This window comes from Labeo rohita, chromosome 5 (assembly GCF_022985175.1).
Source record: "Labeo rohita strain BAU-BD-2019 chromosome 5, IGBB_LRoh.1.0, whole genome shotgun sequence".
In the NCBI taxonomy this organism is placed as follows: Eukaryota; Metazoa; Chordata; class Actinopteri; order Cypriniformes; family Cyprinidae; genus Labeo; species Labeo rohita.
In genome coordinates this window covers 33,575,647-33,596,957 of record NC_066873.1, presented here as the reverse complement: position 1 = coordinate 33,596,957, position 21,311 = coordinate 33,575,647, and the positions used below count along the sequence as shown (strand labels likewise).

Sequence of the window (21,311 nt, the reverse complement as noted above, 5' to 3'; positions counted from 1 at the left end):
ACCACGTTTAATTTAGACATGGCTATTGTTTGAAAGCGTAAGTTTTCGTTAATTAGCGGTATAAATACAAAGGCGGATGAATATACTTCTGTTCTGTCTAGGTTCAGAGTCCTCTTAACGACTATCTTGTTTTGGAAGAAAGAAGAAATGGAAGAGATGCTTTGAAAGTGTAAGTATGATCCTAATAACTGATAAGAGAGCACTGCTATTTACACATTTTCCTCCTGGTTTCACAGACAAGGCTTAAGGCCAGTCTCAGAATAAAATAACATGTTTAATAACATGACAAGGAGTCTTTACTGAAAATACCTTGTAATGACATATTTTAAAATATGTCAGTGCCATTTTTCTTTCTCAAGATGCACACCAGTAAAGCTTTTAAGGTGTTTTTATAAAAGCTATTTAAGTATCTTAATTTAACTAAGGCCTAGTCCTGGCTTAAGCTAAGCCCTGTCTGTGAAGCCCTGTCTGTGAAACCCTGTCTCTTTGTTCAAACATGGAAATTATTCAAGAACAAAACAATTTCCTTGTTCACATTTATGCCACCTTCACACCAAAGTTCAAGATCAACTGTATGTCGTGGGTTAACTGAGACCTGTTCTGAGGATGATCACTTTGACTAGCACAGTGTGTGTCAGAAGATTATTCATAATGATGATGGTGTGAGTCTGTCCTGCACTCATTCCTGTTGTTTACAAGCTTTCCTGAATAACACCGATCTTCCTGACCATATGCCAGTAGTGTTTGTATGTGGATTTTACTTTAAATATTCTGTAGATGTACAATTAAACGTAAACCCTAAAGTCTAATTACCATCTGTAAACTGGAAATTTTCTGAGAGCTGTACCACCTAACCACTGTATCTGACTGCTCCAGATTAATTTAGACATTGATAGTGTTGCCATAGAAAAGCGCAATTCCCAGTCTATTGACATGAACAGCTCACAAGCTGAACATCACAATGTTGTCCTCTCAGAATTAAAGTAATTATGACATGGTGTGAAGGCAGCATATGACTTTGAGTATTTAACAACAGCATTGTCTAACTGACTTGATAATGTATTTGTCGTTCTGTTTCTTCCTCTGTTAGGAGGCAGCTGACAAGACAGACTTCAGTAAGGATCCTCAGCGTTGATCAAGAAAGTTCACAGCTCACCTCATCTAGAGTGGGAATCATCTTGGAAGAAAGCTTGGTAATGGATGAACTGACCAATCTCAGGCCTTCTATGTCCATTGTTTTCAGACTGATTTCCCTGCCTACACCTGGACTATCCTAAGTGTATGAAAAGTATTTTATATTTTTTGTCGGGAAAAGGTGAGCTGACACCTAAAATTCAGTATTGCCAATAGTGTGAACTCAGAGTGTGGAAAAAACATATCGTTTTGATGCTGTTTGTTGCGATTCTGAGGAAAACTTGTTTGTGTGCTTAACGATAAGTTAATTTGTTGAACTAGTATCTTTTTGAACTTTTTTTTTTCTCCCATGTTTTATGGGGAAATGTTTTCAGGATATGAAAAAATGGTTTTGTTGTGTTTTCAATTGAATATTTGTAATTGAATTGATTTAAAATAAAAGGGAAAATTGCATTAATGTTCCTTTATTTGTTTGCTTTTTTCTTAATTTTCTAGGTTAACAAATTGGAAAAATAAAACATTTGATATAGATTTAACTTGGAAATTAGTATATTTGACTTAAATATAATAGTTATAATAATTGCAAATGAAATTATGTTACAAAACATTTTAAGTTAAATGAAATGACCTTTGTAATTCATATTACAAAACATTTTAAGTTAAATAAACTTTACATTACTTAAATTTTTTAGGGCAACCAGTTTCCTCCAATTTTTTTTAAGTAAATTCAACTTATCCGGGTTTAGAGTGAATGACAATATAGCTTCATATAATTTTCCCATGAATTATTTATTTTTTAAATAATTTTTAAGCACCATAAAATGCTCATCTTACTTGTGAGTGCACACTTTGTTTGACAAGTGTGAAGAGTATCCAAGACGTTACTCATGTTTCCAAGGGTCATTCACTTAACTTAAAATCAAATTAAAGGAAATGAATGTAATGATTTTTTAATGTGGAGGCCTAGATGAGAAAGCTCTAGCGCGAACCACAGGATAATTCAAATCAATAAAACAGAGTGAGATAAACAAGTCCTTTAATTGTATTCTGGCACAAAAGTGTCTCTGTTATGTATGGTAACCCTTAGGGGTCAAACTTGGAAGCCCAAACACCTCTGACATCATAAGAAAAGGCAAATGTGCATAGCTCTCCATGCCTCAGTTTTCTCTGTATAAATAGGCCAGTGCTGTATTCGCTCACTCGTTTTGTTCTGAGGAGTTGAGAAAGCATCTCAACCCATTCAGTGGTAGTTCAGAGTTGTGGCATAAGTGACACAACATCTTTGTTCCCTCCATCAGGGAGGGTTAACATATGTAACTGGGACGTTCCCTTTCAGTCAGTCACTTCAACATTGAAACTGCTGAACTGCGTTACGAGTCCATGGTGGACCAGACCAGTGTCTCACAAACAAGTGCACCTCTCATCCTCGCAACCTTCCAACACCCAGGAAGTATATTCTTCCTTCTCCCTATTCTTGGAAGAGCTGCCATGTAGTAGTGGAAGCCATCTCAGCCAGGAGCCTTTTCTTTCTTTAGAAAAGCTTAAATCCAGCGGCTGGAGAGCCTGTCCTAATAGGAACTGAGCAGTGGACTGCCATAGGGAGTCACAACATATGGAGCACTAACCCACTTCACGAGTTCACCCTTACATATAATCTGATTGAGCAAAGAGTAAGAATATTTGGCGTGCTGACATGAGGGAGGGCTCCGAGCTCGGAATACCAGGGAACTCCCCTATCCCCAGTATGGGGATAGACCAGGGATAGGCAACGTCGGTCCTGGAGTGCCAACGTCCTGCAGAGTTTAGTTCCAGCCCTGAAAACACCTCACCTGCCTGTACCCCTAGTAATCTTATAGACATTGATTAGATTGTTCAGGTGTGCTTGATTAGAGTTGGAACTAAACTCTGCAGGTCATCGGCACTCCAGGTCCGACGTTGCCTGTCCTTGGAATCGATTATGAGTGAGGAGTTGGGGTGGAGGAGGGAAACGTCGGAATGTCGGAAAACTGTTGTAGGACAGAGGTGAGTTGGCTATATATATACTAGGGGTGTAACGATACATGTATTCAGCATAGCAAGCATAGTAGATTTGGTTTTTTTTTGGTTTTTTTTCCCTGTTGTACCGAAATGGTATCTAACCGTGACCCCTGAACAGAGGTACGTACCAAACTGTGTACTGTTACACCCCTAATATATACATATCTAGTTAGTTAGGATGAGTTCCACCTGTGCCGAATTGGTTGATTATCTGATCGTGCTCCTCCCGAACTTTGTTTATAAAACATCATCACAAGTATCCAGAACTCTGAATGAAACTGGCTCCTTTCACAAATTATAGAATCTAGTGAATGTATCGGGTGTAGCCCAGCATGCAGCTCTACAAATGTCTGCTAGAGAGGAGCCAATTTGCCAATGATGACGAAGCACTGGTCAAGTGCGCCCTCACTTACAAGGGACATGGTAAGCCCAGAGGCTATAAGCCAGGGGTGCCTAAACTTGGTCCTGGAGGGCTGGTGTCCTGAGTTTTGGAGCTACACTCTGCAGGACATCGGCCCTCCAGGACTGAGTCTGGGCAGCCCTGCTGTAAGCCATGAGAATTGCATGCGCAATCTAGTGGCAGACTATCTGTTTGGAGACAGCCTTCCCCTTCTGCTGTCCTCAAAAGCAAACGAAGAGCTGTTTGGACAATCTAAAAACTATGTGCAGTCTAAATAAATGCACAGAGCTTGCACTAGGCACAGCAGAGACAGGTCTAATGCCACATCTCCATGAGTGTCACTTCAGGTCATATAACTGCCTCATAGAGGGAGCTGTGGCCTGAGTAATAGAATTCCCCACTGCAGGTGAAAAGCCTCTGAATTCCTCCACCCCCCATCCAGGGTCTAGAAATGGAGATTCCAGAGGCCTGGGGCGGGTACCAGATTGTGCCCTGCTCCTGAGAAAGAAGGTGGGGATTCACCAGGGAATGGGGTCCAAGAACCATGTCATGTTGGGCCAATTCGGCTTTACCTCTGTGCAATGAGACTCACTGAGGTAAACGCATACTTGCATAGATCCCTGGGCCAGCTGTGCGCCAGTGCATCCATGCTAAGGGGTGCCTCGGTCAGGGAATATGACAGTGGGGAGAGGGTGTATTCGTGCGAGGCAGATTGACCTGTGCCTGGCCGAATTGACTTCAAATCAGCTGGATCATCTGTGCATCGAGGCTTTTTTGCACTTTTCAGCACCCCTCTATGACCATAATGACACTTGTTTTTCACTGCAGTGAGGAGAAAAGGCAGTGGAGATGTTATGATTATACATTTCCCACTGTTTCACTTATTTCCTTTTTCTCTTCTTTTGCCCTTTTATTTCTTCAAACACCCCTTTGCTCTTATGGCTTTTTGAGATATCAGTGATTCTTACTATTTAACAACCAGCTACAAAAGCTTCCAATGCACACAAAAATATTTATTAGGCTTGCTATTTATGTTATGCAATAAAGAGCTGTTTAATCATTGACAAACAATAGAAGTATTGTGGACTTTAGATACTGTATATCTTCTATATCCAGTGCTCTCTTTTTGTGTCTTATATCCTGTTTCTGAATTTGTGTGTGAAACCGCTACAAACGATTCAGTGTGGGAATGAAATTTCAGAATTAATCAGACTGAATCAGAAACAATGTCAGACCTTTTTGCAAACCCCATTCATTGGTATTCTAAGTGTACTCCAATGTGCTATTTTGAAACACCATGAATATGAACTAAAATGTACTATTATCTCTGTATTTAAAAATGTTTTATTTAGTTACCTCTTGTAGTACAAATGAACGCATCTTTCATACACTAGTGGGTTGAAGTGTACTACAAGTGGCAACTAATTTTCTTTTTATACAGAGATATGTTAAAATATAATACAGAGCATGTTAAAAGCCCATTTTAGTACATACTCATGGTGTCCTGAAATAGCACGTTATCTTAAGAAGTACTAAAGAATAATTTTTAGTATACAAAGGTAGTGCATGAAAATAGAGCACTTTAAGTACATTGTGGAACTGCACTGTTTTTCTTTTTTCTCCAAATTGGGTTGTTTTTAACCCAGTGTTTTTTTTAGAGTGTAGGTGCAAATGAGAAAACATGGATTATGTTGAAGCTCCAAACTGAATAAAATGAAATCATAATATCATAAAACTACTTACTTTCCTGCTGTTAAACAACTTAGTAGAGGCAACAGCTACAGTTAAAGCATCTAAAATGTAAAAAAATAAAATTATAGTTTATTTATTTATTTTTTTAATGCCTGCATGGTTTTGTTGTTTACTTCTAACCCCAGTCTCCCTATGTATTCAAGGGACAGTCTGCTCGGTTAGATTTGTACTATTACCTGCAACCTGACCACAAAAGACCCCATGCTGATTTCTTTTAACACCCTCTTCACATCACTGCTTGAACACCTAAGTGCTTTTGTTTTGTATGTAATATAAAAGCCTCTGTGAAAAGCATCATCACTAATTACCATTATTATATACTTAATGCGTATGTGTTAAATTCAGAATAGAGTAATTGCCTGTTTTTTTAGTATTATTTTGGTCATAAGATTAGACATCATGCTACTGGTGCTATGTTTGTAATTATTGTCTAGCCTTTGATCTTTGATGGTTTCACATCTCACACGTTTCACATCAAATATATTTTCACCTGTCTCATTTTTCTGGTTTATGCTCTGGTCTTTCAATTTTTGGAGCTAATCATATCTTGTGTATACAGCCATCTGCAAATCAATGCTGTTTACTTTAAGTGGTCTGTGTGGACAACTATTTATAGTGTACCCTTTTCTTCTTGTTAACTGTGTTTTCATCCAGCGTCTGAGAAAACTGAAGCTAAATTTTCATGTAAATGAATATGATTGTGCTTACCCTTCTGCTATTTAGGTCTCTGAAAGCTGAATCAAAATTACACCATCATCTTGTTAAACGCTGATGTGATGTAGATTGAACTGTTTATCAGTGTATGTGAACTGATGTTTATTTATCGCGTCTGTTTTTTTCCTGATAGGCAAAAATGCTTGTACAAAGAGCTTGTTGAAATGGTTTTGGAATTGCTGTCGTTGACTGCCTTGTAAGTGACAAATCAGATTACAGGCTGTATGATGATCTACAGGCAGGTTGTCTGTAGTTTTGGGTTTGTGGTGTAACATGATGTAAACAATGTAAATTTGTCCAATAAAGCTATCTAATAATTCTATATAACAAAGAAATAATAAATAATAAGCATTTTTGAAGCTTTTCGATCACTCATTTCAGTCAGTGCCAAAAATTTAAAACTCCCAAAAAACATAAAATGGACAATATGGAACAAGTTAATAATGTTTTTCTGATTTCTCAGAGGTAATGTTCTTTCACAGTGAGTCATTTGTTTTTTCTCTGTAATTTAGAAGCTGTATTATTTTGGGGTTAGATGAGTCACAAAAACAAGTTTCTTCTGCATTTAGGACATTCACATTTAAGCATTTTGGCCCATGTTATTATTTTTCATTAATAATAACTAGGGCTGTCAGTCGGTAAAATTTTTTAGTTTAATTAATTGCATGATGTTTTGTTTAATTAATCTAATGAATCACAAAATTTATTTGACTGTGAAAATACCCAAAAAAGATTTTTTAAAGCTATATGTGTTAACTGAGAAAGTATCAAGTAGACATTACCAATTGTAGCTATAGAAAGAAATATTTAATTTGATGCAACACAAAATGTATTACACAAACATTCAGGCTGCAACGGCTTATTGTAAACGATGTAACATAAAAGAAGATCATTTGAGAAACATCTCTATTTTTTTGTTGATACAATGAAAGTCATTGGTAACCAAAATGGCTTTGTTACCAACAGTTTTTAAAATTCTTTCATATTCCACAAAAGAAAGGTTTGAAATGACATGACAGTGAGCAAACGATGACTAAATTTAAATTTTTTGGTTGAACTATCCCTTTAATGTTTTTATTTGTATTATTTTATTTTTTTTTTATTGAAATGATACTCTAAATGAGAAACTAAATCTGCCAGCAGGTGGCGGTAAATGTCTTTATAAGTCATTCATTCGAATCATTCAAACGGCTGATTCATTCAGGTATGAACTAAACGGCTCTCTTTATGAATGGACGTTTGACTCAATGGTTCACACGATTCGTTTAAAACGCGAATTCATTCAAAAGCTAAACACCCCTGTGTTGCTTGGAAACGCGCAACAATTCTGCTATGACATCAAAGGTAATATGTTCTCTGGAAAATTGAGCAAAAACACATTGTGTTTAAAATATTACACAATATCAACTTCTTATTTACTGAACTGTTGTATAAAATCACATTTAAGCTTGTGATAGATCGGGACAAAATCAGCACTCATGTCATATTGCTCTTGCTGCCCATGTGATATCATGTGATATGTGATATATATATATATAATGAGATATATGAGACAAAACACAGAGGCATTTTTTTGCACCAGTGTCTTGAATTTTGGGCATAACTGCATTTATGGAGTTGTTGCCCTGCGTCATATTTGTCAACAGTCAACTCTATGAAATATAAGATGACACACAAATCTGGGAGTGGGGCCAGATCGTTAACTGTGTTAAAATATTTTAAATGCATTATTATTATTATTATTATTATTTAAACTAATTAATTAAGTTAACGTGTTAAACTGACAGCCCTAATATTAACATATCTTTGATATTTTTTGTTTCTGCACATATGGATTGTACTGTATAAGAGATTTATGGATGGTATAAGAGAACTCCCAGCACAACCTTTTCTGCTGTAACAAATAAATTAATAAATAAATACTTATACCTTTAACAAATTAAAAAAAGTTTTTGGCTCATGTATTTTGATTATGTCCGTTAGCAAATTTCAGGTGTGTTTGTCTTTGTGCCTCACCATACCGTACAATGAGATTTGCTCTAAGAATATTGACAGGTTACATTTAAATGGCTGAATTACTCTTCAAATTATCATTGGCAAATGTTTTTTTCTTCTGAATGGTCTAATTTGCATGACACATGCAAGGTCATTTGATGTTTATTTTTGTTGCTCTCATCTTGGCTACTAGAGCATAAATTGGCATAAATGTAAGGTTATGTACTGTATGATGTACACAGGGTTACAATGATCTCCTCCAAGGGCTCTTGTAAATTCTACCAAGGGGAACCGCACCCCTCCCAACGAGCCCAGAAACAGAAATCTTGTTTAACTGAAGAACATTTTGAAGTACACACTTCAAAACACGTTGTCCTTCTCGCATGAGTAATTAACAGTGAAGAGCTACTCTTTTATAAGGATGTTGTTTTTGTTATTGGAGGTTATAAAATAGAATGTTAAAATAATTCTTTATAGAAAAAAAGATTATATTGTTTCATAAAATTTAAGTACCACTTGCTCAAAGCAATGTGAACAGATTTTGGTGCTTTTATAAAAAATATCTTCTGTGATTGCATCTTATGCAACCTTATAAAATAAGTAAAAAGCCTAGAACATTTACATCTTATAGCAAACTGATGAGTCACTTTCTAAGCTCTTTACATGCTTAATAATACCAACAAACTCCAAGGACCTTGACATCTCTGCTGACCAATGATCAAAAAACAGGACTGCTTTTAGATCACTCTTAAAAAACCTCCTTAGGCATTGCTTTGTGACTGCCGTCTGAGGGGCCAGAAGCCAGACTGAGCTGTGTAGGATACAGAGGAGAAAATTGCCAAAGGAAAAAAATGGAGGAAATTTCAGTGGTTTTACAAATGTATTCACTCAGTAACACTCTGATACTCTCAAGGCATGATATAGTAGAAGTTATTGAATTTAAGGCGCAGATAAAACCAGCAGTTGGAGATGACACGTAATTGCGTCAGGATGGATCCTCTACAGTGAATGGGTGCGAGTCCATGAGAGTCTAACAGCTGCTAAAAGCATCACAATATTCCACAAGTAATCAACACAATGCCAGTCCATCTGTTAATGTCTTGTAACCGGTAGAGATTTTGGACTATCGCGGTTACAGGTTCATGTGATGTTGTTGTGCTACGTGGTCACGAAAACATATTGTTTGCACGCGTTTTTAAACATTGTGGTTTGAAAGATAAACAAACATTGAAAGAGTCTGTCTGAAGATAGAATGCTCATGGAATGCGTGAGTATTGAACAGAGTTATTTTTGCCGCGTTATAGGCGTTAAATACACACACTTGCATGCGTCAAAATGTCTCGTAAACACAGTAATTTAGGTCTTAATTGAAAGCAGCTGAGAAAGAAAACACATGTGGTACTGTATATCGGATCTGGTCAGCTCTTAAAGGAGAAGTCCACTTCCAAAACAAAGATTCACATATAATGTACTCACGCACCCCCTTGTCATCCAAGATGTTTATGTTTTTTGAGGAAAACATTTTCCAAAAGGTAGTTTAAATGCGGCTGTAAACGATCCCAGCCGAGGAAGAAGGGTCTTATCTAGTGAAACAATCAGTTATTTTCGTTAAAATAATACAATTTAAATACTTTTTAATCTCAAATGCTCTTCTTGCCTTTCTCTCCATGAACTCTGTGTATTCTGACTCAAGACAGTTAGGGTATGTCGAAAAAATCTGACCGTATTTTCTCCCTCAACTTCAAAAATCATTTCAAAATCATCCTACATCGCTGCAGAAGTACCGGCCCAGTCTTTGCAACGTGAACATGCAAAGAAAATCAAACACCCTTAACAAAAAAGATAAAACAGCAATATAGGACGATTTCGAAGTTGAAGGAGAACATGAGATGGGAGTTTTTCGACATACCCTAACTGTCATGAACCGGAACAAAAACAGTCAAAGCACACGATCATTTGGCATTAAAAAGTATATATATTTGTATTCTTTTTATTAAAATAACTGGTCGTTACGCTAGATAAGACCCTTCTTTCTTGGCTGGGATAGTTTACAACCGCATCTGGGATCGTTTGAAGCCACAATTAAACTGCATTTTGGCAGTTCCAAATCGGGCACCATCAGTCCATTATATGGAGAAAAATGCTAAAAATGTTTTCCTCAAAAAACATAATTTCTTTACGACTGAAGAAAGAAAGACATGAACATCTTGGATGACAAGGGGGTGAGTAAATTAAATTATTTGTAAATTGTTCTGGAAGTGGAGTTATCCTTTAAAGGGGTCGTCGGATGTCAATTTTCCACAAGTTTATATGATTCTTTAGGGTCTTAATGAAAAGTCTATAATATACTTTGGTTAAAAATTCTCAGTGGTTGTGTAAAACAACACCCTTTTTACCTTGTCAAAATGAGCTCTGCAAAAATCATCCCATTCTGAGGGATTGTTCAAATGCAAATGAGCTCTGCGCGCCCCACCCCTCTCTACTCTGCTCTGAGAGATTGTTTACCTTAGCCGCATTTAGCATGTTTAGCCACGAAACTTGCTAACTAGCACGTTATTAGGAAGGGTGATTGCAGAGATTCATAAAAAAAAAAAAAAAACATATATTATGACGACCACTATGTCCATTATTACATCCAGCAACACAACACCTCAATCGCTCAACGCACAACGACAGGCATCTGAGAATGGCTCGATTTGAAAAAGGGGATATTATTTTTACAGACTAATTAAAAACCACTGCATGGATTTTTATCATTATAGGGTAGATTTGTACATACACTGCCAACACACATTAATGTTCAAACAACATGAAAAAGTAAAGTTTGCATCCGATGACCCCTTTAAACAAGCCAAGAACAGTTCTAAACAAATGATTGCACAGCACAGCAGTTTACATAGAATCTTTATAAATGTCTGTTTTATCAATGTAAGTGAATTACAAACACAATGAATTAATAAATTATCTTTTTATAATAGCTGTTAAATTAGTTCATTTTAATTAAGAAAACTGAACAAGCAACACAAATTGTTAGCACAATTGGAGCTCCAATAATGACATCATCTCATTCAGAAATAATTATTTAATGTTTCTAACTGCTGTTACAACTGCATGTGCGCGGACATATTGACCCCATTTCACTTATGATGTAAACAAATCCTGTATTCTGTCTGCTGCTATGCTCAGATTCTCCAAAACATCTTCACATTTAAATATGTTCTTTTCTGTTTTTATCTTAGTAAATAATGTGCATTTTCTCAACAAATAAATCCATCAATCTTATACAATTGAACAGTTCAACAGCTTTTTTATATATATTTGGGCTTTTGTTACTTTATTAGTCAGATAGGACAGTGGAGAAATGATAGGAAAGTATTAGGTGTAGAGAGTGGAGCGGGATCGGCAAAGGACCTCGAGACGGGAATCGAACTCGGTTCGCCATGAGCGCAGCTGCGCTGTATATCGGCGCACTAACCTTGATAGACTGATATATTCTCCACAGAAACTGACATAGACAATAATTTTCCACATCTGCTGCAGTCTGCATTTTATATTTAAAAAGTTTTTGTTTCCACTCACTATTTAGTAATGCCATATAGAGAAATATTCGCCCACATCCACAAACAAACACACATGCACACACTTACAGGACAAACTTGACTAGTCTAAATCCAAACACCGCCTATAAATAAATAATCACACCGTGTTTTGCTACCAGCAGTGAAACAAATGTAAATCACATGGCAAAACATATTTACAGATAGAAAGACCACCTGTATAAAAGTTTTTAATCATTTATTTAAATGACAACCACACAGAAAATACAGGCTTTTTGTCATAATTATTAAAAAAATGATCAAACTCTAATGCAGATGGTTATCCACTCAAAACATTTGGGCTTTGTTACTTCACATCCTACACTTGTTTGGCTTTTTAATGAATCCATGGAAACAATGTTGTGTGAGTTATTACAGCTGTTTGTGAAGCTCCTTCAAATAAGAACTGCTGATAAATCACCAACAGGACACACATCAAAATATATCATGTATGAAAAAAAAAAACATGGAACTAATACTTTAAAATATTGACATTTTCAAATGAATGTATCATTTTGTATCAAGATATACATAACATTGAATTGACAGGCACAGAGGAAACAGGCACAAGCTGAGCGCCATCTTTATAATTTAAGACCAATAAGAGCTTCACAACTATAGACACAAAACACTTAAAGCTGCAAATAATTCCCACTGCAACTGGGAAATCAGATTGTGAAATTCATTCTCGCAGAACTGTGAAAATCCAGATGGATGTTTGTATCTCACACACGGCAAGCCGTGGGCAAACACCGTCCCACACACACACACAAGCATCACACAAGATTAAATGGCAACACAGAGGGATTTAACACATCAAAAATAACTGTCCAACAATACATTTGGTTGTTCTATTTAATGGTATATGTAAAATTCTCTTTTTGCAGTAGTTCAAAGCAAAACACCCACCCACTGGGCAACAGTATCCTATAAGGATGATCCAATACAACAGAAGTCTCCTCTGCGTCACCTCGGTTAGACAGTTAGCTTGGTCCTGACACAATGCCACAATCTGACAGGCTTGACAAATCTCATTCGGAGTAAATGTGCTTTTGGTGTATTTTAAGATGTCAGCATAATTGGATGTCAAAGAGATTATTAGAAAGCTGTTTTTTTTTTTTTTTTACAAACTTTTCCCAGAGCACAGTATCTACATTAAAAAGCAAAAGCGTCACATTTAGTATATACAGTATAATACTCTTTTGATACACAATGGTGGTTGTTTAAATACATTCAACCAAATGTTTGTCTTTATATTTTGATATGTATGAATACATCAGGGTTTGGATGAGGTCATCCTCCACCATCTTCAACTTGCCTTTGAGCCTTTTAAAATCACAGTAGATCACTTGAAATTACGGCCAGCCTTGATATCTGGTTAAATGTCCATTTGGATATTAGCATTTGTGCTACAAAAACATGTCCTACTTATGTTATTTAATTTTGTGCTCCAAAAATGCGGTCGATTTTGAAATTAGACACTATTAAGATAATAGCAGTTTTGTTTTCTTTGTTTTAATGTGTTAATATCTCGTTAGTTCTTATTCTCATACTTTGACAAACACCCCACAGACTCACTGAATACACTGAAATCATGGCTTTTGTTGCTATGGCACCACATAATTGGTGGTGCTGCTGAGGTAATTAAATATCAGATATTTTGGGATTTTAGGAAGGAATTTGTAAGATCTTTTACAAATTCAGAACAGAAACTGACGTAAACTTATGTCATGCAATGCACAAAAATAGCGCCATAAGAGTACATTGCGTAGTGATCAGAAAAGTACCCTTCTGATTCAAAGGTGCAAGTTTATTAGGTAGTACTTCTACAATCCTATCATGGTATGTCCTGTGCAAATCATTTCCCCCATTTTACCCCAGATTGGAATGTAACTGCAATTAGGCAAGTAATCATTTTGTAAATATTGCCCCAGATGGCTGCCTGTGCTATTAGCAAGCAAGTAGCAATTCAGCAGGTAATTTTAGCCAAAGCAATATAAATTGCACATTATAAGGACCATCCCCTGGAGCAACTTTAGGGTTAAGTGCCTTGCTCAAGGGCACAACATCTGTAGGAACCGAGCCAGTTACCTTCTGTTCACCCCCGTTTCTGTATTTGCATCGTATTTGTATAGTACAGTACATTAACACCTGGTCTAAATAACAATTTGATATATTTATATTTTTTTATTTAGGGCTGCTTTATTCTTTGCATATGCACATAAAAAGAACCTCAGAAATGTTTTTTGCACAGTTTTAAGACTTGGTCCATTGCATGTCATAAAATGCAAAAACCACTGACTAGGCTAGTGGTCAAACTGATCACAGTTATTCATGCTCTCTGAATGTGCTATGTGTGGGAGTTCAGTTCATTCATACTTGATGGTACAAGAATGAACGTGAGCTCAAACCTGAGACCTGGCCACCCAATAATTTTACAGTCTATATTAAAGCAGGTAGCAGTGTATAAAAAAGAGCCCAGATTGGTTGGTCCAGAAGGGAGCATGCTTTAGTAGCTGTTAAAAACAGCATCTGAAGCTTTGTATATAATAAACTTTACCCTTATAACAGCCCAAAAAACTCATTATTATCAGCCGCTCAGAGGGATACAGTTGCATGAAACAGCAATTAATTTTGCTATATACCTATATTTGACACCAGTAACATCTAAAAATACTGTAAACATTATCTATTGACTGTAACAATATCCATACATTTAATACAGTGTCTAATGCGTTATAAAAACACATTCATAAATAAAACAAATAAACAAGACCCTGATCTGAACTTATTCTAGTGCAATGTCAAAATATGAAAATAAATAAATAATAGCTGTCAAATATCATAAATTAGCCTAACAACCTCAACCTGAAACCAGAATAAGTATCTTGTGTATTGTGCTCATTTTTATGTGATTTTGTTTGTGATGTGGTGCTATTAAAATGCCAAAAAGGCTGAAATGCATTACACAACTTCTGCGCCAATTTACAGTCTGGATGAGTCAAAGCATTTTGGCAAAAGTCATAGACAATCTGCTGATTTTATGTGGTTGGATTTGACAGATCTCACAGAAAATCATGTAGTGTATGACAGGCACTGATTATTGTTATTTTTTAGCTTCAGACTATGATTCCATCAGTCAGGATATCAAACAAGCTTGATATTCTGAGCTGATTGTGGACCACATATTGTTTTCATTTGTCATGTCTCAAAGCAATAAGGAGCATATTTCTATGTGAGTTTGTTGTGTTCAGAACAACTTGAAAGTCTGGTAGTGTTTGAAAGTCTGGTAGTGTTTGATCCTCAGTTGTTTATGATGAATAGTGTTTTCAGATCTGTTTAGATTTGAAAAGTCATGTAGTGTATTTGATTTTCTAGCCATCAGAGGAATTGTTTTTTCTTTAAAAAACATAGTTTCTATTTTAACATCTTATACCTCTCTTTTTTTACATTATCTCTTCCATGGCAACACTTTTTAAGGACATGGGTTGAGGTGTCATTTACAATAGGATGAAGAGGACTAAACGTGAGCTGTGGGTGGGATGAAAAAGAGAAACCACAAAGATGGGAGGTTAGCGGGATGATCTGCTACAGTGCTTCCATATGTGAAAATGTATGTATAAAAACAATAGAATATTAAAATAAAAATTAGAATGGTAAAATATTGGGTGCTTCCTTAGGATTGCTGGATGGCATTGCCCTTGGCTATACGGCCAATTACAGGCAGGGCTCTGAGTTCCGCACGGAAACTGTGATTGAGCCAGCAGTATATAAAGGGGTTGTAGCAGGTTGAGCTCATGGCCAGCCAGTGGAACGTGAAGTACAGGGCATTGTTAGCCTGGATCACTTTACTTGACAGCAGAACGACGTAACAGTTTAGCGGAAACCAGCAGACTGCAAACACGGCCACCACTGCAATTAACATTTTCAAAGTTGTCTTCTTCCTTCTGCGGTGAGCGGCAGACTGAGCCAGCGTGACATCACCGACAGTATTCCGGAACCAGACCTTCTTGGCCACCACAAGGTATGATAAGGAGATAATTGCTAAAGGCAATACGTAGAGCAGGACAAAGGTGGCAAGATCCAGATACTTCCAGAAGAGATCAGAGGGATGAGGAAAGCTGGGCAGACATACCATCCGTACTCTGTTATTGCTAAAAGAGACAAGAAGAGAAATCTTTTAACGTCACACTATTGTTAGTGTCGGTTCACCCAAAAATTGACCCACTCTCAGGAATTCCAAGATAATTTTGTTTCTTTATCAAAACAGACATTTAGTATTACATCACTTGCTGACAAATGAATTCTCTGCAGTGAATGGGTGCTGTTAGAATGACATCCAATGATAATGATTACAGTTAGGGTATGTCGAAAAACTTCAACTTCAAAATAGTCTTACATCGCTGTTTTACATTTTTTTTGTAAAGGCCGATTGACCTTCATTGCATGTTCACTTTGTACTTCTGCAGCAATGCAGGATGATTAAAATAAGGAGAAAATGAGATGGGAGTTTTTCCGCATACCCTAACTGTATTGACCCAGATTACACAGAGTACGCATGCGCATGGCAGAGCTAGAGAAGACGAGCATTTGAGGTTTAAAAGTATATACATCTTTTTTTTTTTTTTTTTAGATAAGACCCTTATTCTTCTGCTGGGATCGTTTAGAGCCGTTTAAAGCTGCATTCAAATAGCATTTTGAACGTTTAAACTCGCGGGTACCACTGAAAGATGCCTTTCTTTCTTTAATCGTAAAGAAATTATGCTTTTTGAGGAAAATTATCTAAATATAGTGGATATATGGAGATAATTCCTGAAATGTTTTCCTCAAAAAAACATAATTTCTTTACGATTAAAGAAAGAAAGGCATGAACATCTCGGATGACTACGGGGTAAGTACATTATCTGTAAATTGTCGTTCTGGAAGTGATCCTGGGTATATATGGCTTTCTTCTTTCAGACGAATACAATCTGAGTTATTTTAAGAAATGTCCTGGCTCTTCCAAGGTTTACTTGGCAGTGAATGGATGTTGAGAAGTCCAATAAAGTGCATCCATCCATCATAAAAAGTAATCCACATGGCCCTGAGGGGTTAATAAAGGCCTTCTGAAGTAAATCAATGCATTTGTGTAAGAAAAATGTCCATATTTAAAACTTTATAAACCATGATCTCTATAGGTTCCACTAACTATCCTATGCACATTTGGAGTCATGTGGAGTACTTGTTATGATGAATGGATGAACTTTATTGGACTTCAAAATCTCAGCACCCATTCACTGCCATTATAAGGCTTGGACATTTTTAAACATAACTCTGATTGTATTTGTCTGACGGAAGAAAAGGTAGCACTTTAGTATAGAGTCCAATTCTCACTATTAACTAGCTGCTTACTAGCATGCCTATTATTAACATACTGGCCATTTACTAGCACTTATAAGACACATATTCTGCATGACCATATTCTACATCCCTAACCCTACCCAATACCTAAACTTAATAACTACCTTACTAACTATTAATAAGCAGCAAATTAGGAGGTTTTTTTTTAAGCAAAGTCATAGTTAATGTTTTGTTAATATTAAGAATTGGTCCTTAAAATAAAGTGTGACTGAAGAAAGTGTATACACAGTCTATATACACCTAGGATGGCTTGAGGGAGAGTAAATCATGAGGTAGTTTTCATTTTTGGGTGTACTATGCCTTTAAGGCATTTTAACTTCTGGCCAAAATACCAGACCATAATCCAATATAATGCTTCATCATTAATATAGATCTATCCATGATGTCCTCTCACATCAAAATCCACAAACATATTTGTTTATAACTGTTTTGCCCTGTTTACATATAAGCATATATATATATAAATAATGGACTGGAGTCATGTGGATTATTGTGGATTATAATTTTGATTTTCGAAAAGAAAAGCAGTTTTTATTTTTTTAACATTTCATGTAAAATAATTTAAGATCAGTGTTAAAATGAATTGCATTTTCAAGCTCAGATCTAGAAGGTACAATTGGGAGTGACATATTAAATACAATGGGAGGCTTCACTAGACACAAAGCGCTCTCTCTGCTTTTCAATCCTTTTAGAATTTAATTGAGTTTCTTGTGCACCCGCACTGAGAACAAAATGTTCTCATGATGATGTTATCAGATAACAATAATGTTGATCTCTTTTTTTTTGCCATTTATTTTTGATAGGGCAGTATAGCAATGACAGGAAACGAAGTGGGAGAGAGAGAGGGGGTGGGATCGGGAAAGGTCCACGAGCTGGGATTCAAACTCGGGACGCCCAGTGCGCAGCGGCACTACATGTCGGCGCACTGCCCACAAGACTATCGGCGCCGAAAATGTTGATCATTTTTACTTGATTTTCATTATCAATAAGAAAAAGAAAGAAAGATCATACACAAATTCAAAGCGCAGCAGTTTCTGGTAGATGGCATGAGGTAGAGAGAAGCATGACCCCATGACCCAGATAACACCAATCCAGGCTATGCCCTGAAGCCGAGACATCCTCTGTTTCATTGGATGCATCACCACCTGTTGGACATCAACAATCACCAATCATGACTGGTCAGCAGACTGGCACACACTGATTCAGAAAGTTTAAATAAGAGTATGAAAAAGCTATTCACTCTAAAGGTTTCAATGTTAAGATGTTTGTGAGAACACTTACCTGGTGTCTATCGATAGCAATAGCGACCAGTGTAAGAACAGAGACATGAACAGAACAATACTGTGCAAAGCGGCTCACATGGCACATTGCCTTTCCAAACACCCATGTGCTGTAAACAAACCGAACCTGTAAGAACACATATGCAAAAGAGTGGCCTTGGATCAAGATGCATGTAAGCATTAAAAAGCACGCACAAGCTCACCCCTACACACTCACAGAGAGATGAATCATGCACCTCCTCTGTAATATCATTACTAACAAATTAATAGAGATAACAAGCGTGTGTGGCCATGCACACACACACACACACGTGTTTGTTTTTGTGAATTGTGGGGACTTTCCATAGACTTCTATAGTTTTTATACTGACAAAACAATATTGTCTATCCCCTAACCCAACCCTAACCCTAAACCTAGCCCTCACAGAAAACATGTTTGCATCGTTGCAGTTTCAGATAAACATCATTTACTATTTTGAATAATTTTTTTTAACATTGTGGGGACCGCAGGCCGGTCCCCACAATGTCAAAAATTTCAGGTTTTACTATCCTTGTGGGGACATTTGGTCCCCACAATGTAGCAAAAACAAGTACACACACACAAGAGCAATTATCATCATAATCATACCAAGGCCTTACCAATACTTCTATACAAATGCTCAGTAGACTAAATACACTGATTATAAAAATGATTGATATAATAAAACTCTCAATAACAAATAAGAATTCCCAAAAGGATAACACAGAGTAATATTTTAAAAATCTTGTTTAAATGCCATGTATCAAATTTTAAACATGTATTCATGATTTATGTTTTTAATGTGCTTCTAGTCCAAAAATGTCAAGCGGCATAAAAATCAAGTAAAGAAATTATTAAAATAGTTTACTTAAACCATATACACACTAATGTACAACAAACTTTATCATTTATCATTAAAAATAAAATAAATTTAGGTACATTTGAACTGAACAAACAATTATCATTAAAAATATATAATAAATACATAATATATAATGGTCTCCTGCATGATGGTCAGTCCACACTGTCTTTTTAAATACAGTTTTTCAATGACAATAAATGATAATATAATGAATGAACTACTTAGGCTATAATACTTTTTTCATATGAGCTATAGCATATACAATTTCAACCTTTATTTATTTATTTATTTATTTATTTTTTTCCATTCTAAGGACAATTACTCATTAACTTTATTCATATCACAATGACTCCTATTTTTCATTGAAAAGGACTACTCTTTTGTATTAATTGTATTGTTTAATGTATTTTTAATAAATCAAAATAAAGACAATGAGCGATTGACCCAATTACAAAATTCTCTAGATTTTGAATGGCATAAAAAGCAGCAAGAGTAAAACTATAACAGCCTTTTTTATTTCAAGAAAAACAAATATATTTTTAAGTGAAACTAGAGTAAACTTACCAGTGTAAACGGCGTGTTGAGGAGAGTTATAAGAATGTCAGCAATGGCTAAATTCATGATGAACAAACTTGTCACTGAGTGCATCCGTTTATTCTTAATAACAACGTGACAAACCACCACGTTTCCGAACAGCGAGATGATGATAATAACGGAATATGCGACGACCAGCAGCGCTCTGATGGTCGGTCTGTGGGATTCAGACTCGTAATTCGCTCCTCTGTCGTACATCGCGTCCAAAGAGAAATTAAAATACATGGAGAAATTCTGCAAGATATAAAACTGCGAGAATAAATCCAAGGAGCTGTTTCTGAATGTCATCGTAGCGAGGTTGCGGGTGCAGTGTCAAAAAACACCAAAGCGCAGTTCTGATCCACTTTCGGACAGTTTGGTGCTGTTCGAGTCAGCCTTCTGCGAGCCAAACGCTGGGAGCGCAGCGTCAAGTGAAGCGGATTGGACGATAGCCACAGTTATTAGTGATTCGTCTCAACCTCTGGTATGATCATAATCACAGTCTTCCCTCTAAGCACTGCCACTTCACACACACACACACACACACACACACACACACACACACTATCCACACTGCGCGCATCATTACCACTTCTCAGCAGTGGTACTCAGAGGCACCCAGCAATCAATAATCAATAAGCAGTAATGTCTTGTCTGATATCAGACAGCGAAGCAACCAATACACACTGTGCAGCAACTGGTGGCTAATTATGCAAACGGTCTATTGCATTGTACACACATAAACTGCTGAAATGTGTGTTTCTGTGTGTGTGTGTTCATGAAGATGCGGTTCCAATACAAGATGCAAATTTCTGAAAGACTGAGAATTCAAAAATTCAGTACCAGACAAAACGGTTATAAAAAGTCAGACAAAATGGTAAGAAAATCAGAAACAATTTCTCCCAAATACAAATCACTTAAATTAAGTCAGAATGAAGTTTCAGCTATATTTTAAACTGTAAATTTGTCTAAATTGTCATGGACTGAACAAATTAAATTTTAATTAAGTGTGGATATTGCCTTATAAGTGTAAGTGTGTGTGTGCATGCTGTACCCAGCGAAGAATATCTACTTCATCACAAATATGTATATGTTTGAAATCACTGAATCGCTATAGAAATCGTGCTTCATTCGATTCTTGGTGTTTTAAATCGATTACTGGCTGAAATCAACGATTCACGATTCAAAAATCCATGTTTCAAGATCGATGATGTGCATTGTCAGGTTTTGTAGCCTAATCGATGCATCGAGAAAACGTATAAATCGCTACACCCCTATCTGGAAATCATCTGCAGTGTGCAAGCATCTGACAGACGTCTGTAAGATGTCAGATTTACATACATTCTAAATCATAAACATCTTAAATACATCCAATAAATGTCTATTTGACATCGAATAGGAAATGTCCTATAGACGTATTGCAGATGAGCAAACACTTTTAAACAAATACGTCTTGCAAATGTAAATGCAGATGTCAAATAGACGTCTCCGTAATGTACACTGCCCTCCAAAAGTTTGGAAACACCTCTGGCAAAGTGTGGTTTTGGACA

At 36.4% G+C, this 21,311-nt stretch overlaps 2 protein-coding genes across 4 annotated transcripts in view; one reads left to right on the top strand and one right to left on the bottom strand.

Moving 5' to 3' along the window:
• arhgap20b (Rho GTPase activating protein 20b) overlaps positions 1-1,591 on the top strand; it is a 56,488-nt gene extending 54,897 nt beyond the window's left edge. For all 3 annotated transcript variants that reach the window (XM_051110164.1, XM_051110165.1, XM_051110163.1), the window contains exons 17-18: positions 102-169; positions 1,091-1,591. The gene's annotated coding sequence lies outside the window, so the exon portion shown is untranslated. The remainder of the gene's footprint in view (positions 1-101; positions 170-1,090) is intronic.
• An 11,132-nt stretch (positions 1,592-12,723) lies between these two features.
• Positions 12,724-20,301, bottom strand: gpr83 (G protein-coupled receptor 83). The gene is made up of 4 exons (XM_051108834.1): positions 19,753-20,301; positions 18,310-18,435; positions 18,040-18,173; positions 12,724-15,782 (listed from the first exon to the last, which is right to left on the bottom strand). Exons 1-4 carry the CDS (start codon positions 20,068-20,070, stop codon positions 15,305-15,307), a joined length of 1,056 nt encoding a protein of 351 aa, XP_050964791.1. The 5' UTR covers positions 20,071-20,301; the 3' UTR covers positions 12,724-15,304.
• Positions 20,302-21,311: the final 1,010 nt, after the last annotated feature.

Excerpts from the sequence above, each read along its gene's own strand:
- gpr83 (XM_051108834.1), bottom strand. The coding sequence starts at position 20,070 with ATGACATTCAGAAACAGCTCCTTGGATTTATTCTCGCAGTTTTATATC. Across the intron at positions 18,436-19,752 it reads TCAACACGCCGTTTACACTG|GTTCGGTTTGTTTACAGCAC; the intron begins GTAAGTTTACTC and ends GTGTTCTTACAG. Across the intron at positions 15,783-18,039 it reads CTGCTGCGCTTTGAATTTGT|CAATAACAGAGTACGGATGG; the intron begins GTATGATCTTTC and ends TGTCTCTTTTAG.